This window comes from Symphalangus syndactylus, chromosome 21, assembly GCF_028878055.3.
Source record: "Symphalangus syndactylus isolate Jambi chromosome 21, NHGRI_mSymSyn1-v2.1_pri, whole genome shotgun sequence".
Classification (NCBI taxonomy): domain Eukaryota; kingdom Metazoa; phylum Chordata; class Mammalia; order Primates; family Hylobatidae; genus Symphalangus; species Symphalangus syndactylus.
In genome coordinates this window covers 67,248,842-67,267,228 of record NC_072443.2, presented here as the reverse complement: position 1 = coordinate 67,267,228, position 18,387 = coordinate 67,248,842, and the positions used below count along the sequence as shown (strand labels likewise).

The 18,387-nt window shown below is 38.1% G+C and overlaps 1 protein-coding gene across 10 annotated transcripts in view; it reads left to right on the top strand.

The window, feature by feature from the left end:
- The window catches only part of CNTN6 (contactin 6), a 512,408-nt gene that overhangs the window by 305,647 nt on the left and 188,374 nt on the right, over window positions 1-18,387 (top strand). For all 10 annotated transcript variants that reach the window (XR_010118662.1, XR_010118660.1, XR_010118661.1 and 7 more), the window contains exons 3-4: window positions 4,676-4,802; window positions 12,448-12,623. Coding sequence is in view for 7 of the 10 variants with exons in the window: in XM_063630727.1 (XP_063486797.1) it covers window positions 4,676-4,802; window positions 12,448-12,623 (303 nt within the window). In the remaining 3 variants the exon portion in view is untranslated. The remainder of the gene's footprint in view (window positions 1-4,675; window positions 4,803-12,447; window positions 12,624-18,387) is intronic.

Here is an 18,387-nt window from a genome sequence, read left to right as displayed (position 1 = left end):
CTCAGAATGCTGTTATTTCACCAGTAAATGCTATAGGGTGTGAGGATGACATTAGGAAATCAAGAACTCCTTCCCTTCTGTGAGCCTGACCAGACTGTTTTTACTCCACAGTTGTTTTTGGTTTTTTTCTTTAAGTAATTTTGTCACGATATGTTCCTTTTCTTTTCAGGCATTGTTAATTTCTGTTTGTTTGTTATTTGTACTTACAATGTTTCACACATTTCATTAGGCACTGATGTAAGAAAAGTCAGTAAAACATCTTCAATACACTTGCTCAATCATCATTTACAGGAACACTAAGATACACGACATAGCATCCTCCTTTAACAGCTGAGAAATCAGAGAACAAGAGTGGTGAAGTAAATTGTCCAGCACTGGGGAGCCATGAATTGACTAGGCTAGAATTAAAACCTCTATCTATCTACACTTCTAGGTCAGTGATGAAAGGTGCCGAAATTACAATTTTAAGATGAAGTTAGTAAAAGAACTTATTTTACCCAGTTGCAAATATTTTAGAAGACTAATGCAATGGAAGCAGATCTGAGTGGATGGTGAAAACAATGGAGAGGGAATCAGGAAGCTAAAGTTTAATTTCTTGCTGTCTCTTAAGTCAGACGGTAAATTTGGAAAAGATGATTCAACTTCCTGGGTTTCAATTTCCTTCTCTGTAATAATGATGATGGATGATCATGATGATGCTGATGCTTGTCATAATTTGATGACTATATATCTACCCGTTATGAGGCACAATGTGACATATTTTATAAACAATATATTATTAAATCTCAAAACAACCATCTGATATAGACATTGCATCTATTTTAATAACAAGGACACAGAAGATTGCTTAAATCCCCTGAGGCCCGTTTGATTCCAGAGCACACGTTCTTAACCAGTAGCTCTATTGCCTTTCCAACCAAGAAGTCTGACCTGAGTGGTCTGTAAAAGATCTTCCAGCTTTGAGGTTCTCTAGTACTGTGGTTGATATAGAAGGAAATGACTATGGGTTAACGTAGGAGAAGCAACCTCACACATCACTCAAGTACAATTATGAGAGTTACAGACTGAATTTCGAATTAAGTCCTAACATGATCAGGTTTACGCTTGATGTTGTGCATTGCACTGTAGGGGAGAAAACATAATTTCTTTTATTTCCCTTTTTAGATTTTTAGTTGAGACACCCTCCTACAAACAAAAATCAAATTAACAAAAGAAAAGCAGAAATTTATTAACACGTGCTGGACCCATCATGCCGAGAGACATCAATTCAAAAGTATTTTTCTCAAGGCAGCGGCTTGGGATGATGTTTCAATAATATTTTATCAAAAAGCCATAAATTCTACATAGTAACAAGGCAAAGGAAAGAACAGTTTTAGTCCTTTAAAAGGTGGAAAAACGGCCGGGCGCGGTGGCTCACGCTTGTAATCCCAGCACTTTGGGAGGCCGAGGCGGGCGGATCACGAGGTCAGGAGATCGAGACCATGGTGAAACCCCGTCTCTACTAAAAATACAAAAAATTAGCCGGGCGTGGTGGCGGGCGCCTGTAGTCCCAGCTACTCGGAGAGGCTGAGGCGGGAGAATGGCGTGAATCGAGATTACGCCACTGCACTCCAGCCTGGGCGACAGAGCGAGACTCCATCTCAGAAAAAAAAAAAAAAAAAAAAAAAAAAAAGGTGGAAAAACGTGAGAGGATAGTGAAATCTGTTCTCAGATTCCTCTGGTGCCTGCTGGTGCCTTCTCTGGGCTAATAGCAAGTGCTCTCTCCAGTAAGGAAGCATCGATGTCCTGCCATCGAGCAAACAGAGGCTGAGGCCGGGTGTTCTGCTGCCTTTTCAAGGCCTTTAACTCAACAATTCCCAACAGGTGGGGAAGAAGTATTTTGGTTTGTTTCAAGACATTAAAAAATAAAAACCACAAAATTTCACCTTACACATGAGTACTAAGCTCTTCCTCATCCTGTTCCCCTTCCCTTTCTTTCATAGCAATTTAGTCCAATGCCATGAATTAGAGCTGAGTGAGGTAGGCATCCATGTGCATGTGGGAAAGCAGAGCCACAGCAGCCCAGACTGAGGTGCTGGAACCTGAGAGGGGTGAGAGAGGCATCCATGCGGGGCAGGGGTTAGGACAGTGGTGACTTGGTGTGAGTGGCAGAGCCCAAGTAAGGTGAGAAGGTCATGCCTGTAGTGGGGTGGCCTGGCAGAGAGTATCAGAGCCTGAGGAAGGGGAGGAGGGTTCCATTGTTAGGGGAGGGTGTTGAAGGCAGAAGCCTGGAGTCTGGTGTTGGAGCCGAGGAGAAGGAGGGTGGTTTCTGGGGGAAAGAGAGCTCCCGTGTGATCTGAAAGATGTGAGAAAGAGAGAAAGCTATCCATGTGGGAATCTGTCTGTGTACCAAGTGTCAGAGCCCAAGTGGGGTGAAGGAGGACGTCCACACTGGAGGCAGACCCTAAACAGAGTTAGAATCTGAGTGAGGTGAGGAGGGAGGAACCACCCAGCTAGTGGTGTCAGGGCAGATGTAGGAGTAAAGCTGGGAGTGGACATCAGGACCTGAGGAGGGGAAAGAGGATACTGACAGTAATAGGAGACTAGTCACATACAGGGGAATTGAGCAAATGCATAAATTTGTCAAAGATAATGGGCACCAGGGTTCTCACAGTCTAAATGGGAGTTGCAAATATAAACAGAGGACAACTATAAATCACCATAAATGAACACAACACACACATATAAAATCTACGCACACACACAAATCTGCTGAGAGGCTCAGGGCAAGAGCACCTCAAAAAAAAATGAGTACACTGAGCATCCTCATGATGGTTTCTAAATACCAGTCTCTAATAAAGGAAGCCAGGTATTTTTGTTTTGTTTTTAACAACAACAACAACAACAAAAATGGCTACGTTGCTGGCAGAGCAGGTGAAATACAAGATGATCCTGGAACTCTTTCTTGTATCAGAAAGGAAGAATTCAAAGAAGGGTAAGGACATGCCAAAGGGCAAGCCATTTGAAAGCATCGAATAAAAAGCAAATGTATTATAACTCATTTACCAAAATAAGAAAGCTTGGATTCACAGCAATAAAACAGATCATCCTCATAGAAACATATGAATAAAAAGTTTAAATGTCCAATGAGGCATATTTGCATTGTCTAAAGTCCCTAGCCACAAAACACTAATTATAAAGAATAAAAGATACTTACTTTTATACTGGAGAAGTCTGACAGGTACCACCTTATTCAAATGATTATTTAACTTCAAGAGCAATGGGACAAATAGAAGTCTTAACCTTCTGCCTGACAGAATGCAACATAAAGAGCACAGCAACCTGAATCAAATTGTAATGAAAGTGTTTTATTACCTCCAGTGGTGTATCCAGTGAAGGAGGAGGGGATAGAGGGAAAAAGGGCAAGACAATGGGATCAGTGTACTTGTTGGCTGGGAGAAGCCTTTTTAATAGTGATGTTTAAAGCCAATTTTTACTGCTTTTATTATTATTTTTAAACATCTTTGTAGACCCTTTTATTATATGTGCCTTTGGCTATAGCTCCTACACCTACAGGGAAGAGTTTGTGACTTGCCATTGATACCTCACTATTCAGACAAGCCCAAATTAGGTGAAACTTTACCAAATAACTGCCTTGTGATTTAAAGTCAGGGAAATCAAGGAAAGACTGGGGAATTGTTTCAGATTGAAATAGACTAAAGAGACATAATTAAGAGAGGCCATGCATGGTGGATCGTGCCTGTAATCCCAACACGTTGGGAGGCCGAGGTGAATGGAATGTTTGAGCCCAGAATTTTAAGACTAGCCTGGCAACATGGTGAAACACCATCTCTACAAGAAAAGAAAAATTAACCTGGCATGGTGGCAAAAATTAACCCAAGAGGGCTACATGGGAGGTTCACCTGGGCCCAGGAGGTTGAGGCTGCAGTGAGCTGTGATTGTGCCACTGCACTTCAGCCTGTGCAACAGAATGACAACTGTTTCAAAAAAAAAAAAAAGAAAGAAAGAAAAGAAAAGAAAAAAAAAATTATCAACTGGATTCTGTTGGTGTAAAAGATTTTATTGGGGGCCAGACACAGTGGCTTCATCCTATAATCCCAGCACTTTGGGAGGCTGAGGTGGGAGAATGGCTTGAGGTCAGGAGTTTGAGACCAGCTTGAGCAACAGAAGGTGACTCCATATAGCCAGGCATTGTCGCAAGCACCTGTAGTTCTAACTACTTGGGAGGCTGAGATGGCAGCATCACTTCAGCCCAGGAGTTAGAGGCTGCAGTGAGCTATGATCACACTATTGCACTCTAGCTTGGGTGACAGAGTGAAACACTGTCTCTACAACAAAAACGAAACAACAAAAAAAAGAATTTTATTAGAAAAAATGGGAAATGAGACCTGAAGATTAGCTGCTTAGTGCTGAATCAATGTTCATTTCTTGATATTGTTGGTTTTGGGGATGTTATGCCCTTTGTTTGTTGGAAATATAAACTAATTTATTTGGGTCATAGAGGATTGGTTTACAAGAGAAAAAAATCTCTGTCCATTTTTATATTTTTATCAATTTGAGATTGTTTTAAAATAAAATAATTTTAAATATGTATATTGAATTGATATCTAATATAGACTTGCATTCAAAACAGGGCCACATTTTTTTCATGTGATTTGTTCTTTTCTTTTCCCAGGTGATGGTCTTTTAAGCCGTCCTATTTTTACTCAGGAGCCACGTGATGTCATTTTTCCTTTGGATTTATCAAAATCTGAGGTCATCCTGAATTGTGCTGCTAACGGTTACCCTTCACCTCATTATAGGTAAAATCCTACCTCTGGGCACCACACTGTTTTGTTCTTCGTCACTGAACCAAAACATACACAAAATAAAGTGTTTTATAAAATGTCCTAATTTGTAGTGTACAGCTCAAGGAATTTCTCTATGGGTATGAAGCCATGTGACAATCACTCAGATAAAGATATAGGCGTTTCCAGTACCCCAGGGTGTTCCCTCATGCTGCTTTCCAGGCAATAATTAACTCCCTACCCACCAGCTCCAAGTAACCATAATTATGTCTCTGTCTTATTGATCAGGTCTGCTTAGAACATTTATTCTTGAGATTGGTGCCATGCATTGCCATATTGTGGTCAGAATTAAAGAGAGAGAGAGAGAAGAGAGAAAGGGGAGAGAGAGGAAAGACAGGAAGCAAGTAACACAGGAAGCCAGGAAGAAAAGAAAGATAAAAGGAAAAAAAAATGAAGAGAAAGGAAGAAAAGATTTGTTTCCTCAATTTGAGAGACTAAAATGTAAGCTCATTTTGCATTTCCCACCCCTACCTCAATGTGGAACTGCAGCCTCAGTTGCTACATATACAATGATTATGAAAATGTTCTATAAAGAATGAATCAAGATGGACATCTAGATTTATTTCATCAGATAAAATTATGTGACTTCACTGATGGGTCACATCACCCAAAAATACTGATTTTAGAAAAATATGTTGAAGACAGATATGTACCCTCTAAGGCAGAAAGGGAATTTTTATTCTGGGCAAATAAGAAAAAAAAATCCTACATTTGTTTCTCACATATTATTTCTGGAATTATAGGGAGAAAGGGTCAGTAAGTTTTTGTTCTTATTTATAAAGTTGCAGCAAAGGCAGAATTTGATTCATATTGTGGGTGGAATTTACAAATTTAAAAATATATGCATACATAAATATACATAGGTAAATAATAAAGATACTTAGTTAGTAGAAACTTCCTATGTAGTGTTAATACAGGAAAAGAAAATACATATTAAACTTTTGTAGCTTTCGGTTTTAAAACCATTTTTTTAGTCTTGTTTTACAGATGTGAAGCTGATATGACACACACAAAAAGTAAAAATTTCAATGCATTTTGGCAAAATAAGCTGGTTTAGCTAATTTTATTTTGCAGTAAAAATACACTATTGATATGCATAGTTATTTAGATCCTAAAATTGTCTAGATTAATTAGTTAAGTGACTTAAATGCACTTAATTAGCTAAATGACTTCAAAGCTGAAGGCAATTCTACCTTATCTTGAATTTTTTTGAGCTAACTTCAGCATCTTCTTTTTTTTTTTTTTTTTGAGACGGAGTCTTGCTCTGTCTCCCAGGCGGGAGTGCAGTGGCGCGATCTCGGCTCACTGCAAGCTCCGCCTCCCGGGTTCATGCCATTCTCCTGCCTCAGCCTCCCGAGTAGCTGGGACTACAGGCGCCCGCCAACACGTCCGGCTAATTTTTTGTATTTTTAGTAGAGATGGGGTTTCACTGTGTTAGCCAGGATGGTCTCGATCTCCTGACCTCGTGATCCGCCCGCCTCGGCCTCCCAAAGTGCTGGGATTACAGGCTTGAGCCACCGCGCCCGGCCTCAGCATCTTCTTTTTACAACAAAGGAGCTGAAATACCATGTCTTCTCATTCCACATACTAAAGCTTCCTTGTCTTTATCATACCCAAACCAATGAAACTCATCTGTTAGGGGAAGATCCTTCACTTTACAAATTTGGAACACTCAATTCAGAGTTTGTTGATTTGTTAGTTTTTCTTAAATGATGAGCTGTCTTATTAGTTTAATATATGGTTAAACATATGAAAATTTGATTAATACATTTATTGAGATCATCTAATACTGAAAGTAGTAATTTTATGTTTGAGAGCTAATTAGGTTGATCCTAGGGGTTAGTAGAGGAAGAACATAAGAATTCCTATAACATGTTTTGAAAGTTTACTGAATATAAGATAGACAAATAAATTATATATTTATATAAAAATATCTATTGGCTTTTAACAAGTAGAAGGATATAAAATAGGTTCTCAAGATAATTTGCTAATTAGTTTTATCTGTGAAAAAATACGCAGAATGAGGACGACAGTTTTCAATGTTGTTAAATGTCTTTTATTTCTAAGATACTTGTAAGCTAAAAGGCTAAAGACAAGTAATTTATGTGCTTATTTCCAGCCCCCATAATCTGGTTTGGCTCATTTCTTTTTTTTTTTAACTTTTAAGTTCAGGGGTACATATGCAAGTTTGTTATATAGATAAACTTGTGACATGGGGGTTTGTTGTACAAATTATTTCATTCATCCAGGCACTAACCCTGGTGCGTATTAGTTATTTTTCCTGATCCTCTGTCTCCTCCAATCCTCCATCCTCCAGCAGGCCCCAGTCTGTTGTTCCCCTTACTCATATACAAGAAACTATGGAAAAAGAGTGAGAAAAGAATTAAGTTTTGGCCGGGCGCGGTGGCTCACGCTTGTAATCCCAGCACTTTGGGAGGCCGAGGCGGGAGGATCACGAGGTCAGGAGATCGAGACCACAGTGAAACGCCGTCTCTACTAAAAATACAAAAAAAATTAGCCGGGCGTGGTGGCGGGCGCCTGTAGTCCCAGCTACTCGGAGAGGCTGAGGCAGGAGAATGGCGTGAACCCGGGAGGCGGAGCTTGCAGTGAGCCGAGATTGCGCCACTGCACTCCATCCAGCCTTGGTGACAGAGCGAGACTCCGTCTCAAAAAAAAAAAAAGAAGAATTAAGTTTTTAATGCTTAAATGCCAGACTTAGGCCCAACTTTATTGATAATAAAGCAAAGAACAGAGGTATTTCAGATAATGTGCATTACCAACAAAATGTAAAATTTTACTTTTAATATGACCCTTTCTAACTTAAATTTTATTTTTTAAAAAGCCTCACAACTATATTCACCTTAGATTGTGTGTGTGTACATGTATGTCTTAGAAGGAAAGCCTTTACAATTCACAGATTCTAACATTATTTGAGGTTACTTGGGTATAGTGTAAAGCAACCTAAAAGAATCCTTGACTTAAAGTTATCATTTCTAGTCACAGCTCTATCAATCCATTGGTGACTTTGGAATAATCATTTTTCTCTCCTGGCATCATCTTTCTTATTCATAAAATGAGGCTGGGTTTGATTTTAAGATGTGTTTTCTTTCTTTTAGTAAATTCCATACAGCAAATGAAATCTCAGGGAAAATAAGCAATATTAAAAGCAAAGTTTTTGAAATAGCTTAAGCTTTCCCATGAAAAAGGATTAACCTTTATTCTTTCAAAGATCACATAACACATGAGAATATGAAGTCCAGCCCTGAAGCCCTGCAAAGGGAAGAGAAATGGGCTACCCAAAGATGGTGCTTTGGAAGGATTGCTTATACCTGGAAAGTCTAGGAAAATCGTGTCGCAATGAATTAAGTTCTACCTCAGAATATATATTTGATTTGGAAAAATGAAATAACGTGCACATAAATTATTTCTAAATAGGATATACTCTATCAGAAGAAAGGGTTTCTGAAAATCTCCTCTCTGCCTGGTCACCAGAGGAGACTCCTTTCTGTAATTTCGTCTACTCTACCCCTAGTCATGAACACAACCTTAAGTCTAGAGAAGCTCTAGGCCTCTAAGAAAAAACTATAATAGTAGTCACTCTGCCCTTCTGTTCTGTTTATTCATTTCCCCCAACTTTATCCTTTTAACAATCCTGTGAGATAAGCAGAATATACATTATTGCACACATTGTATAATTTGTGAAATGACTTCTGGAGAAATCAGAGGGCTTGTTCAAGTATACGCAGCAAGGGAATGTTGAAGCTAGGACCAGGATTCTTTCCACAGGGGTAACACACTCAAATTCAGTGTACATCACATACGTCACAATCACCCAGAGAGACTTAAAATTTAGATTTTGGTGTTCTCTGTCAGAGGTCCGGGGATGGGCTCTGAAATAAGCCAGGCAGAGAGAGACAAATATCATCTGATCTCACTCATATATGGAATCTAAAAAAACTTGATTTCATAGAATCAACTCATAGAAGTAGAGCGTAGAATGGAGGTTACCAGAGGCTGAGTCAGGGACGGGCAGGAAGGGAAAGGGGACACCTGGGTCAAAGGGTGCAAAGTGATCTTTAGACAGGAGGAATAAGTTCTGGGATTCATTTGCACAGTAGAGGAATTATACTTAATGATAATGTATTGTATATTTCAAAATAGCTGGAAGAGAAGCTTTTGAATGCTCTCACCACAGACAAATGATAGATTTTTGAGGTAATGAATATGCTCATTACTCTGATTTGATCATTACAAAATGCATACATGTATGAAAACATCACATTACTCCCTATAAATATGTGCAATCATTATTTGTCAATTAAAAATAAATAAAACAAAAAAAAAGAAACACATACTTTCAACAAATATACCATGTAATTCTAAAGCAAAGCCTAGTTTTGAAAAACACCAAGAGGCACAAGCATGCACGCACACACACACACACACACACACACATACACACATACATTATGGAAGGACAGCCAACAAACACAGACCACAATCATTATTCTTTTTTGTTTTTGTTTTTGTTTTTAAGACAGAGTCTTGCTCTGTTAGCCAGGTTGGAGTGCAATGATGCAATTTTGACTCACTGCAACCTCTGTCTCCTAGGCTCAAGCAATTCTCCTGCCTCAGCCTCTGGAGTAGCTGGGATTACAGCCGTGTGCCACCATGCCCTGCTAATTTTTGTATTTTTTTAATAGAGACTGGGTTTCACCATGCTAGCCAGGCTGGTCTCGAACTCCTGACCTCAGGTAATCAGCCTGCCTTGGCTTTCCAAAGTGCTGGGATTACAGGCGTGAACCACCGCACCTAGCCCAGCCGTTATTCTTGACACAGGACTGAACTACTTAAAAGTGAAGGATGTTTCCCAACAAAGGGTCAAGATTTTAGTTCACATCCATTATGTTTTCTGGAACTAATATGATATTAATTCAGATACTAAAAATAATCATTTAAAACACATTTCCTAGGTTGCATCATAGGAAGACACTTGTCAGTATGTAATTCTACCAGAAACATGTGCATGACGATCATTTGAATTCATTAATACTGTTTCTCCATCAATTTAGACACGTTAATTAGGACAAAGCCCACACCAGGAGTTGAACCCCTGATCTATATGCGCAGTTTAATAATCATTGTACCATAGTGATCAGAATGATTATGGGGATACTGTGAAAAATTCATTTGCTGCAGCTAAGCCAACAGCTTTGAATTTGTGTTGAAAAACAATTACTGAGCTTAATTAGGAGCATGTAATGATGACAGCAGTTATTTCAGTGATTGATTCCAAAATTAAAAAGCGCTGGCAAACTAAGTATGGTATATCCTATGCTTGGAAAATGATAGGGAACATGGAAGTCTAAAGGTCGTGCCCTGTAAGCAAATTATCAAAAAATACATTAGAGTGCTGGCAAGGAGAATATTGGTGTCTTGAGACAGGCCTAAAGAAAGAAAAGTTTTGGAGGGTTTTATTACTGTTTTTTTTTTTTCACGTTTTTCTTACCCTAATATTGAAAACAAGGAGCAGCCTCTACAAATTCCTCTAGAAAAAAATGATCGCAGAAAATCCAGGCAAATGAAATGTACTCTTTGACTGCTGTCTTTCAAATTTCAGGTGTGCAGGAAATGGCTAAATAATTTAAAAGTTAAGAGTTGGTTCAAAACCTTTGATTGATTTGATACCTGATCCATCACATCACATATTTAACATGGTAGAGGATTACCTAAGTTCATATTTCTTTTCTACTTGGTAGGCATTTGTCAGATTCTCCCCATGGGATGTTTGAAGATGCGCCTGAAGAAGTTAATGACATTTGAATTAATTCTGTATTTTTAGTAGAGGCGGGGTTTTGCCATGTTGCCCAGGCTGGTCTCAAACTCCTAGCCTCAAGCTATCTGCCCACCATGGCCACCCAAAGTGCTGGGATTACAGGCATGAGTTTCTGCGCCCAACCTCTTTGACTTAATTCTGTAAAATGTTAATTTTAAAAAAATTAACCACTCCCACCGAAATATTTTTAATATGGTTTTTGTATAAAGGGGAGAATCATAGCAAAGCTGGCATAAACCCTAAAAAACACAGTTTGGAAATTGGCTATATTCCATAGGAAAAGATCATTCACTTGTTTTCCTAGATGATTGTGATGGGGTTGAGGACACACCACCTCAAAATATGGCACCTTGGCATTTGAGAAAAAAGCAGAAGCAGGAAGATCATTCTCACCTTCCCCTCACTCTTCTTCTCTGAAGCAGGTCATAAAACCTTTATTCCAGAGGTATCATTTCTATACCCTGAGGAAAAATATACCCTTTTCCTCCTCAAAGACACAGAGAAACCAAGAAGAACTGGAACAAAAGGCCATGCTAACTTCCTGCCAGTTTCTTATCATTAGATCATACCCTCTTTTTACAATCATACTTCTGCAGGACTGTCTACTCTTCATCAAAACTAGAATTAAAAACACACACATTTTCCTGTTTTTTAGGATTTTTTTTTCTGAAGGCTTTCATGTCATGGAATATTTGTATTAAATAAAATTATTTGTTTTTCTCTTATTAATCTTCCTTTCCTTTTAGAGACCTCAGCCATGAACCTAGCAATGAGTGAGAAAAGATATTTTTCTAGATGTACAACTGTTTGTCATTATTCAATAGTTTTAAGTGTTTATTTTAAAAAATGGTCTATGTGACTACACAGCCTGTGCCCTAGGAATGTATCTCATTAGATATATATGATTCATGCTTCAAAATATTTGGAGATTTTGGTGGAGTTGGGAGTTTCAAGGTAGGAAAAGTGAGTCTGGCTAGAGATAATTATCAGGTTTTCATTTGTCTTAAAAAATGACCAAATAAAATTTCTAAAACTAGTTATGAATCTTTGAAAGTAAACATAACTCTAAGACCCTTCAGCTAGTTAATTCATGTACTAAAGAATTGTTCACTAATAGCTAAGCCAAGAGAATTTCTGCTTCTCAAAATAAAAACCTCTCAAACAGCACTTGCTTTGCTAAAGTATAATTTTAGTTTGGCATTTCTAAGTACCATTGAAATATTTTCAACATGATTAATTTTCCAAGTAACATACTAACAGAGGTAATCATGCTCTGAAGTAGTCAGGTTATTATTGTTTTGTTATCAGCCTTGAATTGGCATTCTAAAATTATTCTTGCCATTTTTAATACACGCTTCTTGAGTTCCTATCTTTAAATCATTTTGACATTCAATTTTGTGCTACCAGTTGTGGATGTTCAGGTAAGGTATATGTTATTTGAAAAGTCACTAAAGGAATAGGTTGGCCAGTATTATTGACTGACTGTCTAATTTTTATTTCTCATGTTGAGAGTTCTGTTTCCTCTTTGTATACATTTGGGTGAATGTAACATGTAAAGAGTACATCTTTCAAATAATCTAGTTACTGATCTCATCAAACCCACCAAGACAGCTACCTTTGGTAAAACTGGTAGGATTACCTCCACATGTAATCATGTTTTTTGGTGTTTTTTATAGTTGCAGGAATTAGAACTACATGTTGTTTAAGACAAAGACTGATTGACTCTGTATATTATAAGCATAATTTTATTTTTTTTCCTTGAAGGTGGAAGCAAAATGGCACAGACATTGATTTTACTGTGAGTTACCACTACAGGTTGGATGGAGGCAGTCTTGCAATCAGTAGCCCCCACACAGATCAAGATATTGGCATGTACCAGTGCCTGGCCACCAATCTTCTGGGGACAATTCTGAGTCGGAAGGCAAAGCTCCAATTTGCATGTGAGTTTGGGGTAAATTTTGTAATCTGTGTCTCTGAAAATATAATATTTTTCTGATGCACACATTTTAAAAATCTAGCTTTGCCAATAATATATTTGAGAATGAATATGACTTTATGGGCCTTTGACAATGTTCATTTTGTGAATCTAGATTCTTGGGTATAATAGAAACCTGCTTCTAAAAAAAGAACTAAAAAACAGAGAAAAGATCAATGTTATTATATTTTGTGAATTATTTTTAGAAACATTTCTAAAAGTTTCAGACATAAATATTAAGATAACGATATATGATATAGCATTATTTTTCTTTTTCTTTTGCATTGGATATTAATGTGGAGAGCACAGGAAGAAAAAGCTGAGGGCAGAGATGTCATCTGGGGGAGGTGGGCGTTCTCCTAAGAAAAGCGATCATGCACCCATAGTTTGATGTAGGTAGAAATAAAGTGGTTGCCAAAGGCAGGCTTTATATTAACTGTAACAATGTCCAGCTGCATCACATAAATGTCATCCAAGTAATTACCTCGGTGACATTTGGGGACATTAGCAGATGAACAATAGACATACTGCGTCTAATATCGTTTATATATAGTGTTTCCAGGGACTGAAATGTTTCATACTGGATTCAGCAAAAGCCTTGTTTGAGAGTAATTATGTCTGTTGATGTGGATAAAGTAGAAGGCTTGCATTTCTCCCTTTGCACCAACCATTATGTCCCAGAGACTCTATCCAAGGAGCCAAAAAGTGAGCTGCTATCCCTGCAGGGCTCATAGAAATGTCTATACTGTCTGTTACTTTGAAAAAGTAATTGTTCTGAAATTTTATTAACAAATACATGCCCAAAACTCACCTTGTGAAACTACTTCAGTCATCAGTAGATACAGGAATTAATAACTGGGTCTGTTTCTCATTGCAAGTCTTGTGTTCCAAAGGTTATTCTACACCAGAGATCCCTTGGTCTACACAGAGTTCTCTTTATGTTGACCATTTTGGGGATGGCCTTGCTTCTGATTTTACACACACCATATACACATACACACATGTACACACATATACATATATACAGATATTCACACATAAATACATTGCTAACTGTATCTGAATGCATTTGTAGCTATGGAAGTAAGAAGTGAATGTGGAAGTTTATTAACCTAAATAGAAGATGGAAAACAGTCAGTGGCTACTTTAGGACATAGGATAAAAATATTTATAACACTTGATTTCTTCATTTCAGCTAAGACTATCACCTGGAAAAATAATAGGGAACAAAATAACATAGAAACTTATGTTATAGAAATAAAGAAATTGTTCCAGACTTTGAACGATTCTGCCACAGTAATTGTTTACTTCTCCTGCTTGGGTAAGAGATGACTCTACAACATAGACATGATATGAATCAGATTCCATAATCATAAATTTGACTCTTTGGTAAAGGAAACTCCGTATAGCATATTTATTTGCTATGCCTTCGAGTTTCTCTACAGTTATGATTCTGTCTACTCTCAAAAACAGTTGAATGTCTATATCTCAAATTAATGCACTCTTTTATGTAACCATATATTTCTTTTCCTTTGTTCTGTACTTTTTAACAAAAATATGTTTTAAAACGTCCTACATCATTATATCATACCTTCTTTATGCTTTAAAAATTTCTTGCATCTAGAAGTTTCCCTAGTTAAAACTTATTTTGTTTATGCCATATCAGAATAAAAGTCTCAATTAAGAAGAAATTATATGCTTTCTTCTGGCTAAGTGGGACAAATCAATGTTTCTGTCCTTATTGACTTTCCCGTCTTATCATAAAATTTTCCGTTTTGGGGCAGAAGGTGTATGACTGTTGATCTTGAAGAGCATTTCTATTACCTTTAATGCAGAAAGTAAAATGGCCTATATCCATTAACTAATCTTTCTTCTGCAAAGTTAAAGGATCTTAGGCTCTAAGAGCTTGCAAAAACAAGAACCACAACATGGTGGTGGGGTCATGTCTGAAATATTTCTTACTGTATCCAGGGAGACATGTGCTAGAGTGTGGAAACAGAAAGAGTAAAGGGTATAAATGCAAGTCCCCAACCAAATGGAAAGTTCCTAAAGTGCATGAACTTTATCTTCATCTTAATTATAATTCCTCACAACCTCCTTCATAAATTTTTAACAGTATCAATTTTGGTAGAAAAGGCCATTGGTAGGATAACCACAGCAGTTAAATGCTGAGATTTTGTGAAACAGAGAGGCGTGAGTTCAAATTCTTTTTGTTAAATATCTAGCAGTATGAAATTAGGTCATTTCTTAACAACATTAAGCCTCTGTTAAGAAATCTATACAATGAGAATACAGCAGTAGCCACCACATAGGACAATGACATGGAGTCACTGAGAAAATGAATGTCAAGTCCCTGATCCATTATGGACCCTAGGGAAATGACAGCTCTAATTCTTCCTTTCACTATTATTACCTCTCTCAACTTGGACAAACATCTATATATTTCAAACCACTTGAGTTTCTTATGGAAACTCTTCTAGTTTACATTTGAAAACTTTCTATAGGCTAGTTTCTTGTTCTTTTGTTTTCATGTCAAATATAATACATGTGCTTTGACATATATTATTTCACTTGAATTGGACAACAGCTGTAGGAGGCAGTTGCTATCATTGCCCCCATTTTACAGATTAGAAGCCTGAGGCTCACTGATATTGGGGCTTTTGTTGTTAGGGAAAAGTTGGAACTTGTATATAGACAAAGAAGACTTCAGACTCTAAAACTCATGCCCTTCATGTTACAGTATTGAGTCCTTCTCAAACACTGATCACATAGTTCATGTGGGCCTTCTTTCTTTGTTTCATTTGCTGCCACAGTAATTGTCTAAATAATAAACCATATCTTCAGGACAGAATGGTTCATATAAGCCTGGCAGTAGATGCTGGTGATTCCTTGTCCACATCCGATTTTGCAAGTGATATGCCAACCCCTGGCTATTAATACCCACAGATAATCCCTTTTTGCATTTCATGCCCCAAACCTCTCCATGGGATCAGGCTGAAACTAGACAACAGCTGCAACACCTCAATTAGCTTCTTAACTTGCTGTTTCCTTCTTCGCTCCCTGCCTTTCTCCTAAGAGGATTCCCTCAATAAATCATATGCCCTTGACTCCTTGCCTCAGTCTCTGCTTCTTTTTTTTTTTTTTTTTTTTTTTTTTTTTTTTTTTTTTTGAGATAGAGTCTCACTCTGTCGCCCAGGCTGGAGTGCAGTGGCACAATCTCGGCTCCCTGCAAGCTCCGCCTCCCGGGTTCACGCCATTCTCCTGCCTCAGCCTCTCCGAGTAGCTGGGACTACAGGCGCCCGCCACCACGCCAGCTAATTTTTTGTATTTTTAGTAGAGACGGGGTTTCATCGTGGTCTCGATCTCCTGACCTCGTGATCCACCAGCCTCGGCCTCCCAAAGTGCTCGGATTACAAGCGTGAGCCACCGTGCCCGGCCGCCTCAGGCTCTGCTTCTAAGGAATCCAAAGTGAGACAGAGATTAAACATTTAATATGAGATTTCCAATCTACTTACTGACAGAGAAAACAGGTCCAGAAGCCCCACTCCTATGAACTCCCATAGATAAGAACAAGCTATGCATCAAAATAAAAATGTATCAACTCCCTTGCTTCCTGGCGGTTGGCAGTCCATTGTAAAATGTCACTTTGACCTTCAGAACGAATGGCCTTATGAACAACCTTTCAGAATCTACCCTGTCCATGGCAGAAACGCTGCAGGGACATACCTCTAGATAATTGATGGCTTTTGTTTGTCGCTTTTATCCCGGTATTCAGTAATCCAAAAGCACACATTGAGTTTATTTTAGACACACACCATCCTGAAATGTGGCCTGTATATAAAAACTACCTGTTGTGAAATATACTCCTAAATCAAATCTCTCTTTAACCAACTATGTAACTTAGACAAGTCATTCACTTCTCTGGACTTAGCTAAAGTATATTTTGAATTATTTGATTACAAAAGTCTCTTTCAGCTATTTTCATATAATCTGTCCTTCCAAATACTCAGGTAGATCCTATTTTAAGTATCTCTTTCTTCCTCAACCCAAACTCTACCCTAAAACACATTCAGCAGGAGTCTAGTCAACAAAGAGTTCTGTTATCATCCTGGCATTCTTGAATGATAAAACTAGTTTGACTTCTAAAATCACTTGTAGCTGCTTTTAATTTCTTTTATTTATCAAAAATTTTGGTGGTAAAGGTTGAATGTAGACCTCTTCCTTTTGTATGTATGTGTGTTAATGAATTACTCTGTACTTGTGTGAGAGAACATTGCATCTGTCATTGCTGTTTAAAATGTCATCCTTGAGAAAATGAGATAGGTGTTTGGAAAGAAACCCATGATATCACTCAGACGTAATTTTTAAATGCCCTTATAATATATAACTCTACCAATGAAAAGATAAACATTTATGATAAAAGGTAATCATGAATGGGACTTTCTGATCCTACACTATTTAATGTTTAATCACAGCTAGCATTTCAAATAAGCTTGCTTCATTACTGCAGAAGGAAAGGCAGCTGGGCTGGAGCCTCCTAATTGACCCTTCATTTATTCATCCTCCAAGCAGGGGGAGAACACCTAATTTATATGCATCAAGTACTACACTAGGTCCTAAAGATTAAATGGTAAATAAGAAACAACTACTTCCTGTCTTCACAGAGCAGACAGGGGAAACCTTTAATACAATTAAAAATAAGAAGAAAAGGAAAATAAAGGAAAGTGCTAACGCCTACAAAGCGTTATGTGGCAGGCATTGTTCCAAACTCTTTATGTAAATTAGCTCCATTGATCCTCACAATCACCCTCTGAGAGTATCAGGATCTTCACTTTCAGATAAGCAGATTGAGGCACAGAAGAATGAACTAGCCTGCCTAAAATCACACACAGTATGTGGGAGAGTCCGTTTTCAATTCCAGACAGAGTGAAGAGTCCATGCTCCTACCACCTACTGCACTGTCCCAAAACATCAAGTGAAGTGAGAAAGGTGAAATTAACCTATAACAGAGTGGAGCTCCAAGTGAGAAGTAGTGAAGTTTGTCTGAATTGGAGAAAAGGCAAGGGAAGCCTTTCAAAGGAAATGGGGCTTGCATTGAACCTGGACGTGTTAGTTTGTGTTCTAGACAGAGAAAGTGGTGGAGAAAGTACAGGTCGGAAGAACAGTAAGGAAATGCAGATGTGTGAACAATCTTCAAGTATCGAAGAAAGTGTGGGGAGGTGGGCAAAAGACCTGAGAAATGAAATGCAGAAAGCTAGGGATCAGAAATGACTGGTTTTCTAGGTTGAGACTGAAAACTAGTTTGGAGCCACTTATAAGTAGTTCTTTATATCCAGGCCTAATCTGCAAACAATAGGATAATTTAGAGATATTATGAGATGCCAAAGACACATGCAAAAATCCATCGTAGTACAATATTCCACACTCAGTATGACGCTGTGTACAGGTGTTAATTTATGGTTAAATGGGTGTGCCAGTATTGCCCATTTCATATAGGATTACTGTGAGGACCAAATATATTATGTGGAAAGCAGAGGGCAAGGGCAACTGATAGACTGGTGTGAGTTGAAGATGGCGAGATAGGCAGGGGTCTGGCCATACAAATGTTAATAGGCCAAGTTTTGTATTTTACTGCTTATCCTAAGAACAATGGAACCGTTCTGAATAATGTTAAGGGTGTTGAAGTTGTTTATAAAATGTAGTTTGAAGCCGGGCGTGGTGGGCCACGC